The following is a 16,370-nucleotide window of genomic DNA, read 5'->3' as shown; positions in this document are numbered from 1 at the left end:
TTTGGAGTAAGGATAAAAGAGAGAATGAAGCCATTCTTTGGAATATTATCCCAACATTTATTCATCATTCAGGGCTTTAATTTAAATTTCACTTATTTAAAATGGAAATTATAATTTTTTTGTAAAATCAGAATTAGAACTTGATTACAACTGATAAATTGGTCATTTGTTGAAGTTGGTTTAATATTAAGCAGCTAAAAACATGGATCCTTTTTTAAGGTGCTGATTCTGCCACGTGCTTCCTGTTAGAGCAGAACAAAGATCAGAACATTTATCAGTGAAACTCTAGTCTTGCTTCAATTTTGGATCTCATAACTGTAAAGATGTTTTGTTTTCTCAGCATGGTTGGTTCATGTTCTGTTATGTGCATTTAATGGATGGATCAGGATCCTTAAAGAAACACTTGGAGTCTGAGGGGAACCTGTAAGCATGATTTAAACATGGCTGACCCACATGGTTCTATCTCAGCAGCTTTGGGTTTCATGGACATGAAGTCCAGCAGAATAGCGCGAATAGTTGTTCTGGATGACTGTTTTAGCTGAACAGGTCTGAACGTTTCTTGTTCGTGGGAGTTCAGCAGGAGGTCCCAGGTGGATCTCTGCTCCAAATCAAAGACAAAACTCGTTTCCTTTTTATTTCCAGGTGTTAAATTTTATTCTTGCAGAGTTCTGAACAATCTGGATGAGTTCCAACATTTATTTCAGGGCCGGAAAAAAAAAACTACAAAAACAGATGAAAAGATGAAAAGAACCAACAACACAATTCTGACTGTTACAGTAAACTGACCTTTGACTGTGATCTTAGAGGATGTGCTTCAGTCAGGCTGGAACATCTGGATACAGCTGTACATCTATTTGTTCTGGGTTTAGAACTGAATGGTTCTTTAGGTCTAGCCATAAGTTCTTGACCAGACTGAGATCTGGGTTTTGACTAGGCCCCACCAGCTGTGGGTCCAGGGTTGTTGGTCCATGAACCGTCTGCTGTGTTGATGTTAACTAGGTCAGATTCTTCTCCAGGACTTTGCATCCATCTCAACCTCCAGATGATAGATGGAACATCTGAGGAGGGTGAGGATGTTCTCTAGAAGCAGAGAATTTTACTGATTCAGGGAGGCCTTAAAGAACTGGAGCTCATTCCCCATTTGGTTGCGAAAAATTTTGTTCGCTTTTTCAAAGTTTTTTGCTGTCAGATATTTGCTCAGCAGGTCCTTGTATTTTTCAGGTTTCCCACCCATGTTGTTCTTCTTCCAGGACCAGTAGGCATTCCCGTAACCTATGTTTAGCTGGTTAGCGATCCAAACCCAGAGCCTGTTGCAGGGCAGCAGACTCACTGCAAACATGATGGGTTCCTCTTCCACCATGATCCTTTGGTATTCAGCCAGGTAGCCTTTCATGGCTTCGGTCACTTTGATTCCATCCACTCCCTGAAGATGGAAGAGGGAGACGTTAAACACTTTAATTTTGGACATAAGCATCCACTTGTGGTTCTGAAGAATCCTGGACATGGAAGTTATAGGAACATTTTAGTTCTTCTGATTACTCAGCAGGATCCAAAATGATCCACTGGGTTTCACTAAGGCCAGATCAGGACCCGCCTGTGTGTCAGTGCCGTGGCTGCCTGAAACTGAACGCACAACCTTTCAGTTTAACACATGACTACTCTTTCTCAGAAAGTCCCAGAAAATTCATCCCATCTCAGATTGTACCAGACTAATTTTAGGAACATGTTTAAAATCAGAATTCTACCAAAAGGGCAATAGTTCAATAAATGCTCTGAAGAACTGCTTGATTTAGAAAACCTCAGTATTTTGCACGTATAAGAACCATGCTTCTCTGTTTTCTACTCCCTGAAAAAGAAAATGAAAAAAAGGGACACTCATGTTTGTGCCAGCTGACCCTTTACCCCTTCTGGTGTGGGTTTTTTTTTTCAGCCTCCCTTTGTGTCTGAAATTTTTTAACTTTTTAACTCAAATCTGCATTGAATTAGATGCATATTTGTGAGTGATATGAACACATAGAAAAAAAATTATTATCCGGCAATTCGCTTTAATGTAAAATAACTAATTTTGCTGTTGCAGGAGTTGTCGTTGAGTCCTGCAGAGTAAAACTCTGAGCAAGACAGTTCATAATTGAGGCTGACAATGAGCTCAGCTTTAATTAATTCAGTGGAACATTTGTTCCGCACATCAGCCCATTTGTTCTTCATTAAGGAGAAAATCCTCTCTATAAAACCAGTGGAAGATGGGATGCTGAGGACAAAGGACACAGCAGCTTGGATGTTGGGAAGGTCAGCTGCCTGAAGAACCTCCATCCACCTCTGCTGTTCCTTTGGACTGCCAGGATTCCTTTTCCTGATGCGTCAGCATTTAAATTACTCTGTTCATCCCCCACACCGCTCTGTTGTCTCCCGCTATCTTCTCCGTGAGCAACACTTGGCTCGACCAATGGGATGAGGGTATTCTGGACCGTTACATATATGAAAACCAAGTCCAGTGGATATTTTTTGAATTTTTACGGAATGACTATGACCTGGATGACTGAGAACCTTCATCAGCATATTGCACTCCATTTTGGGAAAGACACCCTCGGGATAACGCGTGAGTATGAGAAATTGCTTAGGAAACTTGCAGATTATAGGAATCATCTACGTTTCAATTTAAGATGTAGACAGCAAGGTCTCATTCCCAACAGTCTAAGACTGAAGTCTACTATCAAAGGACACAGGGCAGAAGAGATTCTTAGGAATGCGCACAAAAAGCTGCTTAGTGAGAGGATTAGACAGACTCATTTCACAATTGAAGCTATCTCGCACAAAATAGATCAGATAAGGCAGAAGCTATCCAAACCTCTCCCCGAAACCTTGTTTGAAGAAGTTGCTATTTTGGTCAATAAAGCCAAGCTTTCACAACACCATAAAACAAAAGAAAGACAAAAAGCCAAATTCAAAAGATTACAACAGAAAGCAGCATTTAAACAAGAGAGCAACATGACTCAGGAGGATAACATCAAGGTTGAAGACAAGTGGGTTAAAAACCTATCTAGCAGACCACTGACAAAACCAGAGATGGATGTACTGAGTAAAGGCCTGAATTTTGCCATTGCTCCACAAGAAGTACCCATTGTGGAACTGATCACGGCCACTGAATCGGCCATCAGGAACAACAACTTGGCTGAAACGGAGGCAGAGCAACTCAGAATGAAGGTAACAGCCACCCTGTCCAGCGCCAAACCACCTCCTTCCAACCTCACACCCCAGGAAATGAAAGCCATAACATCCCTGAGCCAGGACCAAAGCATCACCATATTACCAGCAGACAAAGGAAGATGCACCGTAGTCCTCAACACCTCAGACTACCAAGACAAAATTATCACTCTACTGAAGGACACTAATACGTATGAATCCTTGAAAAGAGATCCAACCAGCGGCTACAAAAAGAAAATAATAGACTATCTCAAACAACTTGAAAAAGACAAGGTAATTAACAGCACAGCCTATTTCAGATTATATCCAGGGGAGGAAATTCCATGCTTATATGGACTTCCAAAAATTCACAAAGAAGGGGCACCACTCAGGCCCATCGTCAGCAGCATTAACTCAGTAACATACAACATTGCTAAACAGCTTACTAATATCTTAGCTCCCTTGGTGGGGAACACACCACATCACATAGAAAACTCCAAAGACTTTGCCAACAAAGCCAAACATTTAAGGATGGCTCCAGGAGAAACCTTGGTATCGTTTGATGTTACTTCACTTTTCACATGCATACCTATAACAGAGGCAGTGGAAACAGTCAGGACACGTCTTGAACAAGATAGTGATTTAAACAACAGGACTAATTTCACTCCGGACCAGATCTGCACACTACTGGGCCTTTGTCTTTCCACAACCTATTTCAAATTCAGAGGTAATTTTTACAGACAGAAGCATGGCTGCGCAATGGGATCTCCAGTATCACCAATTGTAGCCAATCTTTACATGGAAGAAATGGAAAAGAGAGCTTTAGACACTTTCAATGGAATACCACCAAGCCACTGGTTTAGATACGTGGATGACACTTTCGTCAAAATCCAACTAGAGGAAGTGGAAGCTTTCACCAAACACATCAACTCTGTTGACCGTAACATCAAATTCACCAGAGAGGATGCCAAGGACAACAAACTACCCTTTCTGGACTGCCTGGTGAGCATGGAAGGAGATGGAAGCCTAAACATTGAAGTGTATAGGAAACCTACTCACACAGACCAGTATCTTCTTTTTGACTCACACCACCCACTGGAACACAAACTCTCAGTCATCAGAACCTTACAACACCGGGCAGAACATGTCCCTACTAAAACAGATGGGAAGCAAAAAGAACAGAAACACATCAAAGATGCTCTCCAAAACTGTGGATATCCAAACTGGGCTTTTATCAAATCAGCAAGGAAATCCAAAAGACACGCAACAGAAGACAGCGATGGGAAAATTAAACGCAAAAACATCACAATCCCTTATGTTGCTGGAGTGTCTGAAAAGCTCAAGAGGATTTTCTCCAAACACAAGATCCCAGTACATTTCAAGCCAAACCAAACCCTTAAACAGAGGCTAGTGCACCCTAAAGATAAAACCTCCAGACCGAATTTGAGCGGAGTGGTATATGCTGTTCAGTGCAGCGAGGAATGCTCTGATCTTTATATTGGCGAAACAAAACAACCTCTCCACAGACACATGGCCCAACACAGAAGAGCGGCCGCCTCTGGACAAGACTCCGCAGTACACCTACACCTTATGGACAAAGGACATTCTTTTGAGGACCAGAATGTCCATATTCTGGATAAAGAAAATAGGTGGTTTGAGAGGGGCGTGAAGGAAGCCATCTATGTTAAGAGAGAAAAACCAACTTTAAACAGAGGTGGTGGACTCAGATTCCAGCTTCCAAAAACATACAATTCAATCATAGACATGATCCCTTCCAGATATCACCAAACCCCCCACCCCATCACAGAGGAACGAGGGACCTACCCGCCCCAGCCGGTGAACAATACCTCCTTAACGACCAACCCTTAACAATCATAGACAGGTTTCAGGTATTACAGGAGACAATCCCACCCGTTAATGGCAATCCCCCCTTTAACGACCGACCCCTAGAATCATAGACAGGTTCAGATATTACAGGCTAACGATGGAACTAACGACCCATTCATCGGTTACCATTGCATGTTTCCAAGCGATACAAGGCGTTGTCTATATAAGACTCAAACTCACTGCGGATCCAGACATTTGAATTGAGAAAGCTTCCTGGAGAGGTGGCGAAACGTCTTCAAATCTTGAAAACCAAGTCCAGTGGATATTTTTTGAATTTTTACGGAAAAAAAAAAAATATATGTTGTCAGCTCATTGGTCACAATGCAGGACAGGGCCCGGGAACAAGTTTACTGTAAGTTTTGTATCTAATGTTCCCCTGTTCTTCATTTTCCATTAACTGACTACTTTTTTACTCTCACAGTAATATGGGACAAAGTGCGTACCGTTTACACTAAATACGGGACAGGTACTTCTATTTCTAAATACGTTTTTCAAGCGATGGTTGGCAACCCTAGCAAAGAACCTTCAGGCTAATACAGTAGCTGGTATTTTAAAGAGGTAAACATTGGTTTAGTGAAGTTAACATTAAAGATGCATTGCAAAGTTTTCTAATGACACTTCCTCCTGTGGCCAAAGCACTGAACTGCACTTGCTTTCTACTTTTTTTTTTTTTTTTAAACCAACGCACCGGTTGCTTGCTAGGTTGGACCCATTCAACATGGACACTCAATGTCACATCCGCAGAAACAGCACGACTAACTTCCGACCAAAGTACATTCAGGGAAAATAGGCTACAGGCTTATATATGCATATGTGTTAAAATGAGCTGTCAGTATTTAAACAATATGTTAGTCTTAATTGGTCAAATCAAAAAGCTATTGTGAAGATACTTTTTAGTGTGGCGCCAGTGTAAGGCAGCCTTACTTCTGTCAGTGAGCCCCAGGGCAGCTGTGGCGACAATGTGGCTTGTCACCATCAGTGTGTGAATGGGTGAATGACTGAATGTAGTGCAAAGCGTTTAGTTAAGTCTTGTGATAGGCCTTTTACCATTTAAACCAGGGGTCTTCAACATTTATCAGGCCAAAGACCCCCAAACTGATGGCGAGATGGAGCAGGGACCCCCTAATTATATTGTAAGAAATTGTGTTATATCAAACTGGTCCTATAGTCACTCTATTACAGATGGAGTCATGTAACGAAAGTAATTTCTCCCTGGGATTATTAAAGTATTTCTGATTCTGATTCCTGGTTGATGGGACAGGTGTTGTGAATGAAACGGTGCCCAGCTTGAAAGAGCTCCTGTGTGTCGCTGAATGTGTGCATTGATGACTGAAAGACATCTTCTGCCTCCATTTATCTGTTTACTACAGTGTGTCAAATTCATGTCAATGCGTATTTAAAGACATTTCAATTAGTGGAAAAAATTGCAGGGGGGAATAAAAAAAAAGAAAAAAATGTAATCAACCAAAACTTTCACAACCCCCATGCAGTACCTCCATGCGTCGCGGACCCCCTGTTGAAGATCTCTGATTTTAACACTTAAAAAATGTCTTTACAAAACTTATTTTTAACACAGTCATGGTTTTGTTCTGACAGCAGTAGCCACCTGCTTTAAAATAAAAATGTAAATTTTTCTAACTTTGTATGAGCTAAGCTGATGTTAACTTTATATGTTTATATTCATAAATATAACATACAGTTTATATTGTCTATGGTTTATATTCAGGGAAGGGTGGCTTGAATAAACTATTATTTATGGTTGAGCAGACATTTTAAGTCACTTAGAATCTACTGTTAAGCATTTTTCCTTTTTGTTCGTCATTGTGTTTATGAAATTAGCAGTTTATAACAGAAATGGCTGCAGCATTATTAGGTCAGTGTTTAACTCTTGAAGAGAACAATGATGAGCCTTAAAAAGCTTCTATGTTATTAGCCACAATGAGGAAGTAAAGGTGAGATTTCCTGAAAAGTAGCCAATCACAGGTGAGTTACTCTCCCCAGTGGTAACGAGCGTCAAAGTGCTAAAAGTTGACACTTCTGCACAGAAACAATTCCACATATGTGTAAGAGATGCAGAAAGGAAGAATGCAGTCACTTGTGTAACACTGATTTACGTACATATTTTATTTTTATATTCATATATACATATTTTAGAACTGTAAATAAACAGTAATTTGTTTATATTACTTATTTTCTTTTTATTACTGTTTTTCAATGCTGCACTTTAAAAAATGAAATTGTCTAGAGCTGTTTTAAATTATATTTTTTTATACACTCATGTATACAAAATGACAAAATAAATCTGTCTAAGTCTATATTGGGGTTTGGTGGTGCGTCATCTGCCCACACATTTAAAATGCACGTAGAAAGTTGTTTATGTGTGCGTGTTTTTAAATAAAACTGTTCTCATGAGTATTTATTGTTCTTCTGCTTTTTTTTGACAGGCTCCAACTTGATACATAATCATCAATGAACATGATAAAAGCAGGTCATTATGTGTTCAAGATCATCTTATTCTTAAACTCCAGAGTTAGACAATGTGAAACGTAACCTGTGTCTAACTTCAGAGGATAAGCAGATTTTCTGTCTCTAACAGTCTTACAGGAACAGGTTCAGGGAGGAGTTTCCCAGAACTTCCCCAGCTTTCAACATTTCCACTAAGTCATGTAGGTTTTGCAACAAAAAAAAAAAAAAAAAAAAAAAGGCGGCATTAGATGCTTTTACTTTCTGTTGCAGCTGCAGGATGTAGGGCCCACTTCTACATTTAAAATGCACATAGAAAGGTGTCTATGTGTGCGTGTTTTTAAATAAAACTGTTCTTATGAGTATTTATTGTTCTTCTAATTTTTGACAGATTTCTGACTTCATACACAATAACCTATTCTATATATCGTCTTTGTTGGTTTGGGTCAATGTTCTGCAGCCTGAGACTGTGCAAAGCAGAACCTGAAATGAATACAGAAACGAGCTGATTCAATGAAAGTTTTTTGGACCTACAGAAAACAGACCCTTGGTTCCAAGATAGTGACTCCTGAGGTTCTTATTGTTTTAAGTTCCTCTGAATCTGTTAGCAAAATAAAAGCTCTGTGCTGATCTACCAAACCTTTTGCGTCCAGGTTTCTTACATTCAGGTTGAAGGTCTTCAGCATCTGGATCCTGAAGCGGTCGTAGCTCTGGTATCGTCCCTTCATGAACTCTTTGAGGTCTTCAGGCATGTCTTTTTTAGACATCACCTCCAACATGTCTGTAACCTTGGCCAGGTAGTAGATGTCCTGGATCATGAAGACTGTGTAATCGTCAGCCTGCAGGTCGCCCAGCTGCATGTGCTGAAGAAAAGGAAGCTTCAGGGTCTGCTTAGCCAGGTCCAGGTTCTTCTCCCAGAGTTCTTCATAGTAGTCAGGATCTACTGCGGAGAAAACTAGCCAACATCAGAATCTACCAAAACTTTCTACTGAAGGAGCCTGAAGCCTGTCTGAACATCTGTAGGAGGACAAAGGCTCACCTTTGTGGGCAGATGATGAGCACCACTTTGCATTTCCACTGCAGCTTTCTTGGTTGTCTACTTGACAGAAGGTGGTGAGAAGAACCATCTTAGGTTTGGCAAATAAACATGTTTCTGCTGCTGCAGATGTTCCTCTATGCATGAAACTCAACAATATTTAACAGCTGCAGGGGAACATACCGTGGATGTCTTCAGAATGGGCAGAGATGCTGGAAAACATCCATAGAAGACCCAGAACCACACAGGAGAGCTTCACTGGAGCATCAATGAACATGATAAAAACAGGTCATTAAGTGAAAAAGATCGTTTGATTCTTAAAATCCAGAGTTAGAGGATGTGAAACGTTACCTGTCTCCATCTTCAGAGGATAAGCAGATGTTCTAACTGTCTCTAACACAGAGAGGCTTGTCTTACAGGAACAGTTTCAGGGAGGAGTTTTGCAGAACTCCCCCAGCGTTCAACATTTCAACTAAGTCATGTGGGTTTTGCCAAAAAAAAAGAAAGAAAAAAAGAAAAGGCAACGTTAGATGCTTTCACTTTCTGTTGAACAGCTGCAGGATGGAGGACCCACTTCTAGCTGGATTGTGTGGTTCTGAAATGGTTCTGCAGGACATCCCAGCACTGATAAACCCATGTCATGCTCGGTTCTGGGCTTCTGAAAAGGGTTCTAGAGGTTTTTTTTCCAGGGTTGTGTTATTTCTCTTAGAAGCTATCCTAAGAATCAGCTGCAAATGTCATCACATTTATTTGTGATGATGGAAACAGAGTCTGTTTTCTGAAGGGTCTTTCTTGACTCATTTGTTCTCTCATGTCTCAGTGAAGCAGAACATGTTGGACTTCCCTCAACACGTGTCTTCCCATAAGGAGGTCTCAGAGGCCAGCACCGAGGCCGATAAGCAAATCTCTGAGTTTGAGGAGGGCTGGTTGATCTTTGATGACCTCTAGAAACATCTCTTTATATCTTTAAAATGGTAGCGGCACAAACGAAAATTTTTGGATCTTCTTCCCCCCGAAAGGATTGTTTGAGCTTCACAATGAGCAGAGGACACATCTCCACGCAAACCGTTCAAGTACCTCAGGAAATCCAAGTGGCAGTCAGCTCCACCGCTCCTCAAGGAACCAACTTAACCTGGGTAAACCCTATCTGCCCTCCAAGGAGTCAACCAATTTCTGGACACAACCCACATCGACTAGATTCTTGGAAGGACACCTTTTCTGGAAACGTTAGTCCAGTTGCTGTTTCTGCTTTTGCAAATTGTAGCTCAAATTTCCCACCGAGCCTGAACTAAACACTGAACTTCCCTTCTCTTGTCTGGTTCCCCAAACGAGGGCCATGGTCATGGGTGAGCTTAAACTGATTAAGATAAGTCTCAAGTCCAGAATAAGGCTCTGCGGATGAATCCTGGCTTTCTGGTCCAACATGCTAAGTAACATTCTGAGTTTGTTTCACTTAAGAGGTGATCTGACTTACTGTTTCTGTCAACAACCTGCGAAGGGCAGCTTCCATCTCCTTCACAGCTAACTATTCTCTCTGCTGACCCCTATCTTTGTCAAGACACAGAACAACAGGACCCAGTTTTCAAATCTGAAAAACGGATCTGCAGTGAACAGTGATGCACAGTGAAAGCACATTTGGCTTTCCATACCTTCTCCAGTCGAATTTGATCCCACTTATAGATTTTTACTTGTGTGATTTCTACTCTATGACATGTTTAAATTGGACCACAAAATGTTCTGGTCAAAATCTTTCTTAAGCAGTTCGGGATATTAAGTAGGATTGTCTATAAATTCACGTCCCCTGCAGCATTGTTGCAGCAGTGAACGCACCATGTAGTCACATCAGCCAAATTCAAAACATCTCAACCTCTTAACAATGCCCATTGGTAAGGTCTTAATTATAACTTCATATAGCAAAGATAGGAACAAAACATTGCTAGAAACTGTAAGAAACAAAAGCTTAAAAAAGAATTAGAGTGTCTTCTCAGGCTTTCTCAGGTGAGGTCGAACTAAAGTTCTGTTTGATCTAAAGCTGTTCTGGCGGCTTGAGGCAGCTCCCTCAGGTGAGAGCCGCTATACCCTTCATTTTAAAGTGATGGAGCTGCTGTCTGAGCGTGTACAGAGGGAAAGATTCAGGTTCTTTCTGTCTCCACCTGCAGCGGGGCCAGCCTTATGACAAACTTCAGAGAAACTGTATCAGCTGCATAACTAGTTAGAAGGAATGGCTGCTGGGGTTACTTCCCAATACTGCGGTGGATAATCGAAAGAAAAAAATAATAGGAAAAGATTTTATGAAACTTATAAATAGAAATCCAATTTCCTTACAAACATCTTTTAAAGAAAATCATATTTGCGGCAATAGATGGAGGGGGTTGATTCAGACCTCCCCCCTAGCCTGGGCCCATGACAACTAGCCCGGTTGTCCCCCTCTTTTCGGTGGGCATCCTCCTAACAGGCATAACAGCTTTTCCTTCAGTTGATTGGTCTCACAGATGTTATGTCTGGGGGGATTGGTCTGCTGTAATTTTCCTGGAAAGGGAGCATGGTCCTGGCCACAAATGGGGGTTGGTGTGTCATTCAGACTGATCATTTCAGCAATGTATCACAACAGGTCATATTCCTTTTTGCCAGCAAAAATTGACCACAGTTGCTGAGATTACACCACGTGGAATGTGGTGTCAAGCTGGGATGTTGTTTGTCTCCCTCTTGACCGGCGGTCACCAATGAAGAGAAAGTGAAAATGTTTCCTGTGTCCTGATCTTGGCACTGATGCTTGTGTGATTACTCATTTCACTCACCTGCTTTTTTCCCCGCCCAGTGCATCAGTCTCTATTTAACCAGCCTTCAGATTAGTCATCAGTACCAGATGAGATCTCTCACCACAGAAGCCTGTGGTGGGAGATCTCTAGAATACCTGTGTTTTCTGATTGCCTGATCCTGACCTGTTCTGCTTTTGGACCTCTGAGCCTGCCTGTCCCCTTTCTGATCTGTTTGCTTGACCTGTCTTTGGACTCCTGTCAGATTTCTGCCTGTCTGTTAACCAAACCGGGAACTGTTTCCCAACTCCGGTCTGGATTTACCTTCAGTACCTCTTCGGACCACTGATCTCCTGGCTATGACTACCGGGCACATCTTCGACGGCAGATTTGGCTTCACCCTCTGGATTAACCTTTCTTCTTTCGTCTACTCGATTCGGGTATCCTGCCTGTCTTCCAAACCCTGAGACAGCAGTGCTTACTGTAGGTCTCTCTCGGGGCAGCGCCCGCAGCAGAACCAACCTCATCCTCATCCTCCTCATTTGAATAAAGGAATATAAGAACATGAAATAAAATGAAAAATAGGATTAAAAAATAAATGTAATTGAAATATGTAAAGTTGCTTTGCAAAATAAATGTGTCAAAAAGAAATAAAACTACTTTATGAAATAATCACATAAAATAAATAAATAAAACACCTTAAAAATATATAAAAAAGATAAAAAATGTCTTAAGATTATAAATTTTTCTTTTTGGTCACATTTATTTTATTCATGGAATATTTATTTATAAGCATTAATCTATTCATTAGCTTATCTATTTGATTTTGAATAAAGCAGCTCTCCCTTAGCCTGAGGCTAGAATCGGTGGTCAGAAAATGGAAGTGGGATCAGATCCGTGGAGGCAGATTCAGGCGAACAAATCTGAAGGGCTGAGACTTGAGGTGACTAAACAGTGATAATAAACAGGGTTGTGGTGCAGAACATTAGAAAGCTTGGGAGAGAACCTACTGTAGTGAGACTAATGAGAGACTGAGAAAATACGGGAATAGAGCAAGGCGTGATCAGGGAGGCAAGGAAAGAATGCTGGATAATCTACTCAAAAAAAGGCTTTCAAAAAAGGTGGCACTTACTGAATGAAAACTGTGGATGCTTATAACACCAGTAGACAAAGTGAGTTGTATATTGCACTGATTGGTAATGGACATGGTTAGTACAGGTGAACTCTAGTTCAAAGAATCCAACTGATGCAAACTCTTGTTTTAAACCATATTAATCCCTCTTTGGACCCATGAAAGTTGAACTTATTTGTTTTTGTCAGCATTGACTCATCTTGGCTCATCTTCAGATATAGAATCAGAATAATAGATGGACTGAAGTTTTCTAGATAAATTCCTGTAAAATGGTCAAAAAAATTGACCATAGATTATATGATACTAAGATTATTTTGGTGGGGGATTTTAAATTTGGTTTGTAGAATCATCAATGTAATCCATCCTTATAGTCAGCATCTTACCCTGGTATAACGTCCCCCTGGTCAAATATAAAACCAAAAACAGTCGTATAATATTAACAGGGTCACCTAAATTATTGGATTACAGAAAAGTCCCTTTATGAATTGATTTAGAGCTCTTTCACCAGTAAAGCCGCCCTAATAACAGATGGCCCATCTTACCCCATCATTTATTTCACCTGCTACATTAGGAAGAAGGTGTGGCAACAAATGCGTGCTGACCAATCAGCCAAAAAATATCCCTGTGTTGTGTATCAACTTTAAAGTCGTTAAAATCTGAGGTTTAAAGTAGAGTTTTAAATTGGCTTGTACATGTTTTCTTTTATCTGGTTAATGGGGTTTCTGTTTTTATTTATTAATTAACACATTTAAGCAAATAACTTGGAATGCTTTTGATTATGATACTGTTGAAGAACAATTTCTGTCACCAATTGAGACTGATTCCTATCCTGTTCTATACTCTGGGAAACAATTCCCGTGTTTGATGGCTGACATGATGATGATGAAAGCCTGTTTAACCTGGTTTTCATGGGGTACCTAATAAAGTGTCCAGTCAGTGTGGTTGAAGGTTATGGTTTTTACTTAAGCTCAGAACATTTCTGCCTTCCAACTGAGGTTGTCATAAGGAAGAAACTAAAACTGTTTTTTTTTTTTTTTGTAATGGGAACTGGTCAGGAATCATGTTCTTGTTCCAGAGGGTTGTGCTCCATTAAAGAAAAACAGGTCCCATTTGTATCTCAGCTCCAAATGAAGCACAAAAGCCTGTTGATGCTCAGGTATGATATCTTATTGTTTAAGAGTTCCAAACCTTTTTCATTAGTTCTAACATTTACACACACATATGTTCTTCTTTTGCTGTTCCTACAATAAATTCAGATAATTTGAACTTTCAACATGGCACAATAAATCAGAACAATGAAAAAAGTTTCAAAGAAATGTAGTATGGTGGAATATCTGAGGAGGGTGAATATATTCTCTAGAAGCAGAGATTTTTACTGTTTCAGGGAGTTCTCAAAGAAGTCGTGCTCATTATTCATTTGCTTGCGAAAAATTTCGTTCGCTTTTACAAAATTTTCTCCATTCAGATATTTGTTCAGCAGGGCCTTGAAGTGTTTTTCAGTGTGTCCACCCATGTTGTTCTTCTTCCAGGTCCAGTAGGCGTTCCCATAACCTATGTTTAGCTGGTCAGCGATCCAAGCCCAGAGCCTGTTGCAGGGAAGCAGCCCCACAGCGAACATGATGGGTTCCTCCTTCTCCATAATCCTTTTGTATTCAGCCAGGTAGCTTTCCATGACTTCGGTCACTTTGATTTCATTCACACCCTGAAGATGGAAGACAGAGATGTTAAAGACTTTAATTTTGGTAATGAGAATCCTCTCCAATCCCAGTAAATAGGAATGTTCTAGTTCTTGTAAATACTCAGCTATTTTGTTTATTTGGGAAATTAAAAACTCCCATCAATATTACCTGACTGTCCTTCCTGAAATCAAGGCCCGACCTAAAATCCAGGTTGGCTCGGACAGAAATAAAATCTATACTCTTGTGTTCTATGACGCTAAATGTAATTCAGTTATATCATCTGGGTTTAATCATGATAATTACTCAAATAGGAAAGCATTAAGTTTAATGCTCCAGCGGTTTAAATTCAATGAATAGAGCCACATTCCTTTTTGGTGCGTTACTTAAGTGCTTATAATCTAACTATTGTGGACTGGGTACATTTACTGCAAAATTTTCTGTATACACCCTGAGCTGTGTGACGCACTGTGCCAAAGTTTTTTTTTTTTTGTATGCTTTATACATCAGGGTCAGGTTTCTTACATTCAGGTTGAAGGTCTTCAGCATCTCAGTCCTGAAGCGGTCGTAGCTCTCGTATCGTCCCTTCATGAACTCTTTGAGGTCTTCAGGCATGTCTTTGTTAGACATCACCTCCAACATGTCTGTAACCTTGGCCAGGTAGTAGATGTCCTGGATCATGAAGACTGTGTAATCGTCAGCCTGCAGGTCGCCCAGCTGCATGTGCTGCAGAAAGGGAAGCTTCAGGGTCTGCTTAGCCAGGTCCAGGTTCTCCTCCCAGAGTTCTTCATAGTAGTCATGATCTACTGCGGAGAAAACTAGCCAACATCAGAATCTACCAAAACTTTCTACTGAAGGAGCCTGAAGCCTGTCTGAACATCTGCAGGAGGACAAAGGCTCACCTTTGTGAGCAGATGATGAGCACCACTTTGCATTTCCACTGCAGCTTTCTTGGTTGTCTACTTGACAGAAGGTGGTGAGAAGAACCATATTAGGTTTGGCAAATAAACATGCTTCTGCTGCTGCAGATGTTCCTCTATGTATGAAACTCAACAACATTTAACAGCTGCAGGGGAACATACCGTGGATGTCTTCAGAATGAGCAGAGGTGCTGGAAAACGTCCATAGAAGACCCAGAACCACACAGCAGAGCTTCACTGGAGAATCAATGAACATGATAAAAACAGGTCATTAAGTGGTAAAGATCATTTGATTCTTGAAATTCAGAGCTAGAGGATGTGAAACGTTACCTGTCTCCATCTTCAGAGGATAAACAGATGTTCTATCTCTGACACAGAGAAGCTTGTTTTTATAAGAACGGGTTTAGGAGGAGTTTCTTAGAACCTCCCCAGCCTTCAATGATTACTCCCAGTCATGTCGGTTTTATAGAAAAAAAAACATAATTTTTAACAAATATTTCCTTTATTCAGGATGACTGGTCCAGGTGATTCTTATCTGCTGCTGTACGTCTCTTTTCAGGTCCAGACATGCTCATTTCCTCCTGAGGATCTCAGACTAGGACCTGGAACTTTTGACATTAGAGCTGGACAGAACCACTGCTATCTGCATTTTCATGAAACCAGAACTGAACCTGAATCACTGTTTATTGTCATTAGACAGGAACTTTCGTTGTGGTCGAAATAAGAAAGGAGAGATGAAAAACACCTTGGAGCAATTCCAATTTTTACTCACTTTGTTCGCTTTGTATAAAAGTAAAAAAAACTCTGACTCTGACCAGAACCTACCATGTTAAACATGTTTTTGGCCATCCTATTTATTCCTGTTTACTAGCATCCAAACTTTTCTTGTTCTTATTGTCTTTAATCATTTTATGGGGATGATAAGCCTCCAAAAAATCTCTCAGTGGAGAATCTAGGAATAAAGTTTTAATAAATCAAACGAATCTCAAAAATGTTAAAAATGTTCTTGTTTTCCTGCTGCTTTAATCAACCTCCTAATTGCACTTACTCTTAAAAATATATTGGATCTATTTGTTTTGTTTTATTTATGTCTTTTTTTTTATTCTTTTGAAAATGATTCTTTACATTTTCTGTTGTTTGTTTCCGACATATGGGATAACTGAGAAATAGCTCAGTTAATATAAGCATATATCAAATAACAAAATCGCTTTATTCAAAAATAGAGAAAGTATAAGATCACAGAAGAATCAGTGTCATTCATTAATTTCTGGAAGGTTTTACTGCTAGAAAGAGTTTGGCAGCTGGTTTGGCCGAGGCCAA

At 40.3% G+C, this 16,370-nt stretch overlaps 2 protein-coding genes across 5 annotated transcripts; both read right to left on the bottom strand.

Moving 5' to 3' along the window:
• Positions 1 to 617: 617 nt before the first annotated feature.
• Positions 618 to 8,989, bottom strand: LOC119791271. Its single transcript, XM_038297292.1, has 5 exons — positions 8,918 to 8,989; positions 8,750 to 8,824; positions 8,570 to 8,626; positions 8,193 to 8,473; positions 618 to 1,423 (listed from the first exon to the last, which is right to left on the bottom strand). The coding sequence occupies exons 1-5, from the start codon at positions 8,925 to 8,927 to the stop codon at positions 1,097 to 1,099; spliced, it is 750 nt and encodes a 249-aa protein (XP_038153220.1). The 5' UTR covers positions 8,928 to 8,989; the 3' UTR covers positions 618 to 1,096.
• A 4,626-nt stretch (positions 8,990 to 13,615) lies between these two features.
• Positions 13,616 to 15,512, bottom strand: LOC119791270. Of its 4 annotated transcripts, none has more exons than XM_038297288.1 (5): positions 15,381 to 15,512; positions 15,213 to 15,287; positions 15,033 to 15,092; positions 14,656 to 14,936; positions 13,616 to 14,156 (listed from the first exon to the last, which is right to left on the bottom strand). In XM_038297288.1, exons 1-5 carry the CDS (start codon positions 15,388 to 15,390, stop codon positions 13,827 to 13,829), a joined length of 756 nt encoding a protein of 251 aa, XP_038153216.1. In that variant the 5' UTR covers positions 15,391 to 15,512; the 3' UTR covers positions 13,616 to 13,826. The 4 variants fall into 4 exon arrangements, with proteins under 4 accessions (XP_038153216.1, XP_038153218.1, XP_038153217.1 ...); XM_038297290.1 differs by having other exon boundaries at positions 14,656 to 14,933; XM_038297289.1 differs by having other exon boundaries at positions 15,033 to 15,089.
• Positions 15,513 to 16,370: the final 858 nt, after the last annotated feature.

This window comes from Cyprinodon tularosa, unplaced genomic scaffold (assembly GCF_016077235.1).
Source record: "Cyprinodon tularosa strain WSP-4 unplaced genomic scaffold, ASM1607723v1 ctg385, whole genome shotgun sequence".
In the NCBI taxonomy this organism is placed as follows: Eukaryota; Metazoa; Chordata; class Actinopteri; order Cyprinodontiformes; family Cyprinodontidae; genus Cyprinodon; species Cyprinodon tularosa.
The sequence above is the reverse complement of the archived record's forward strand: the minus strand, read 5'-3'. Positions and strand labels throughout refer to the sequence as shown.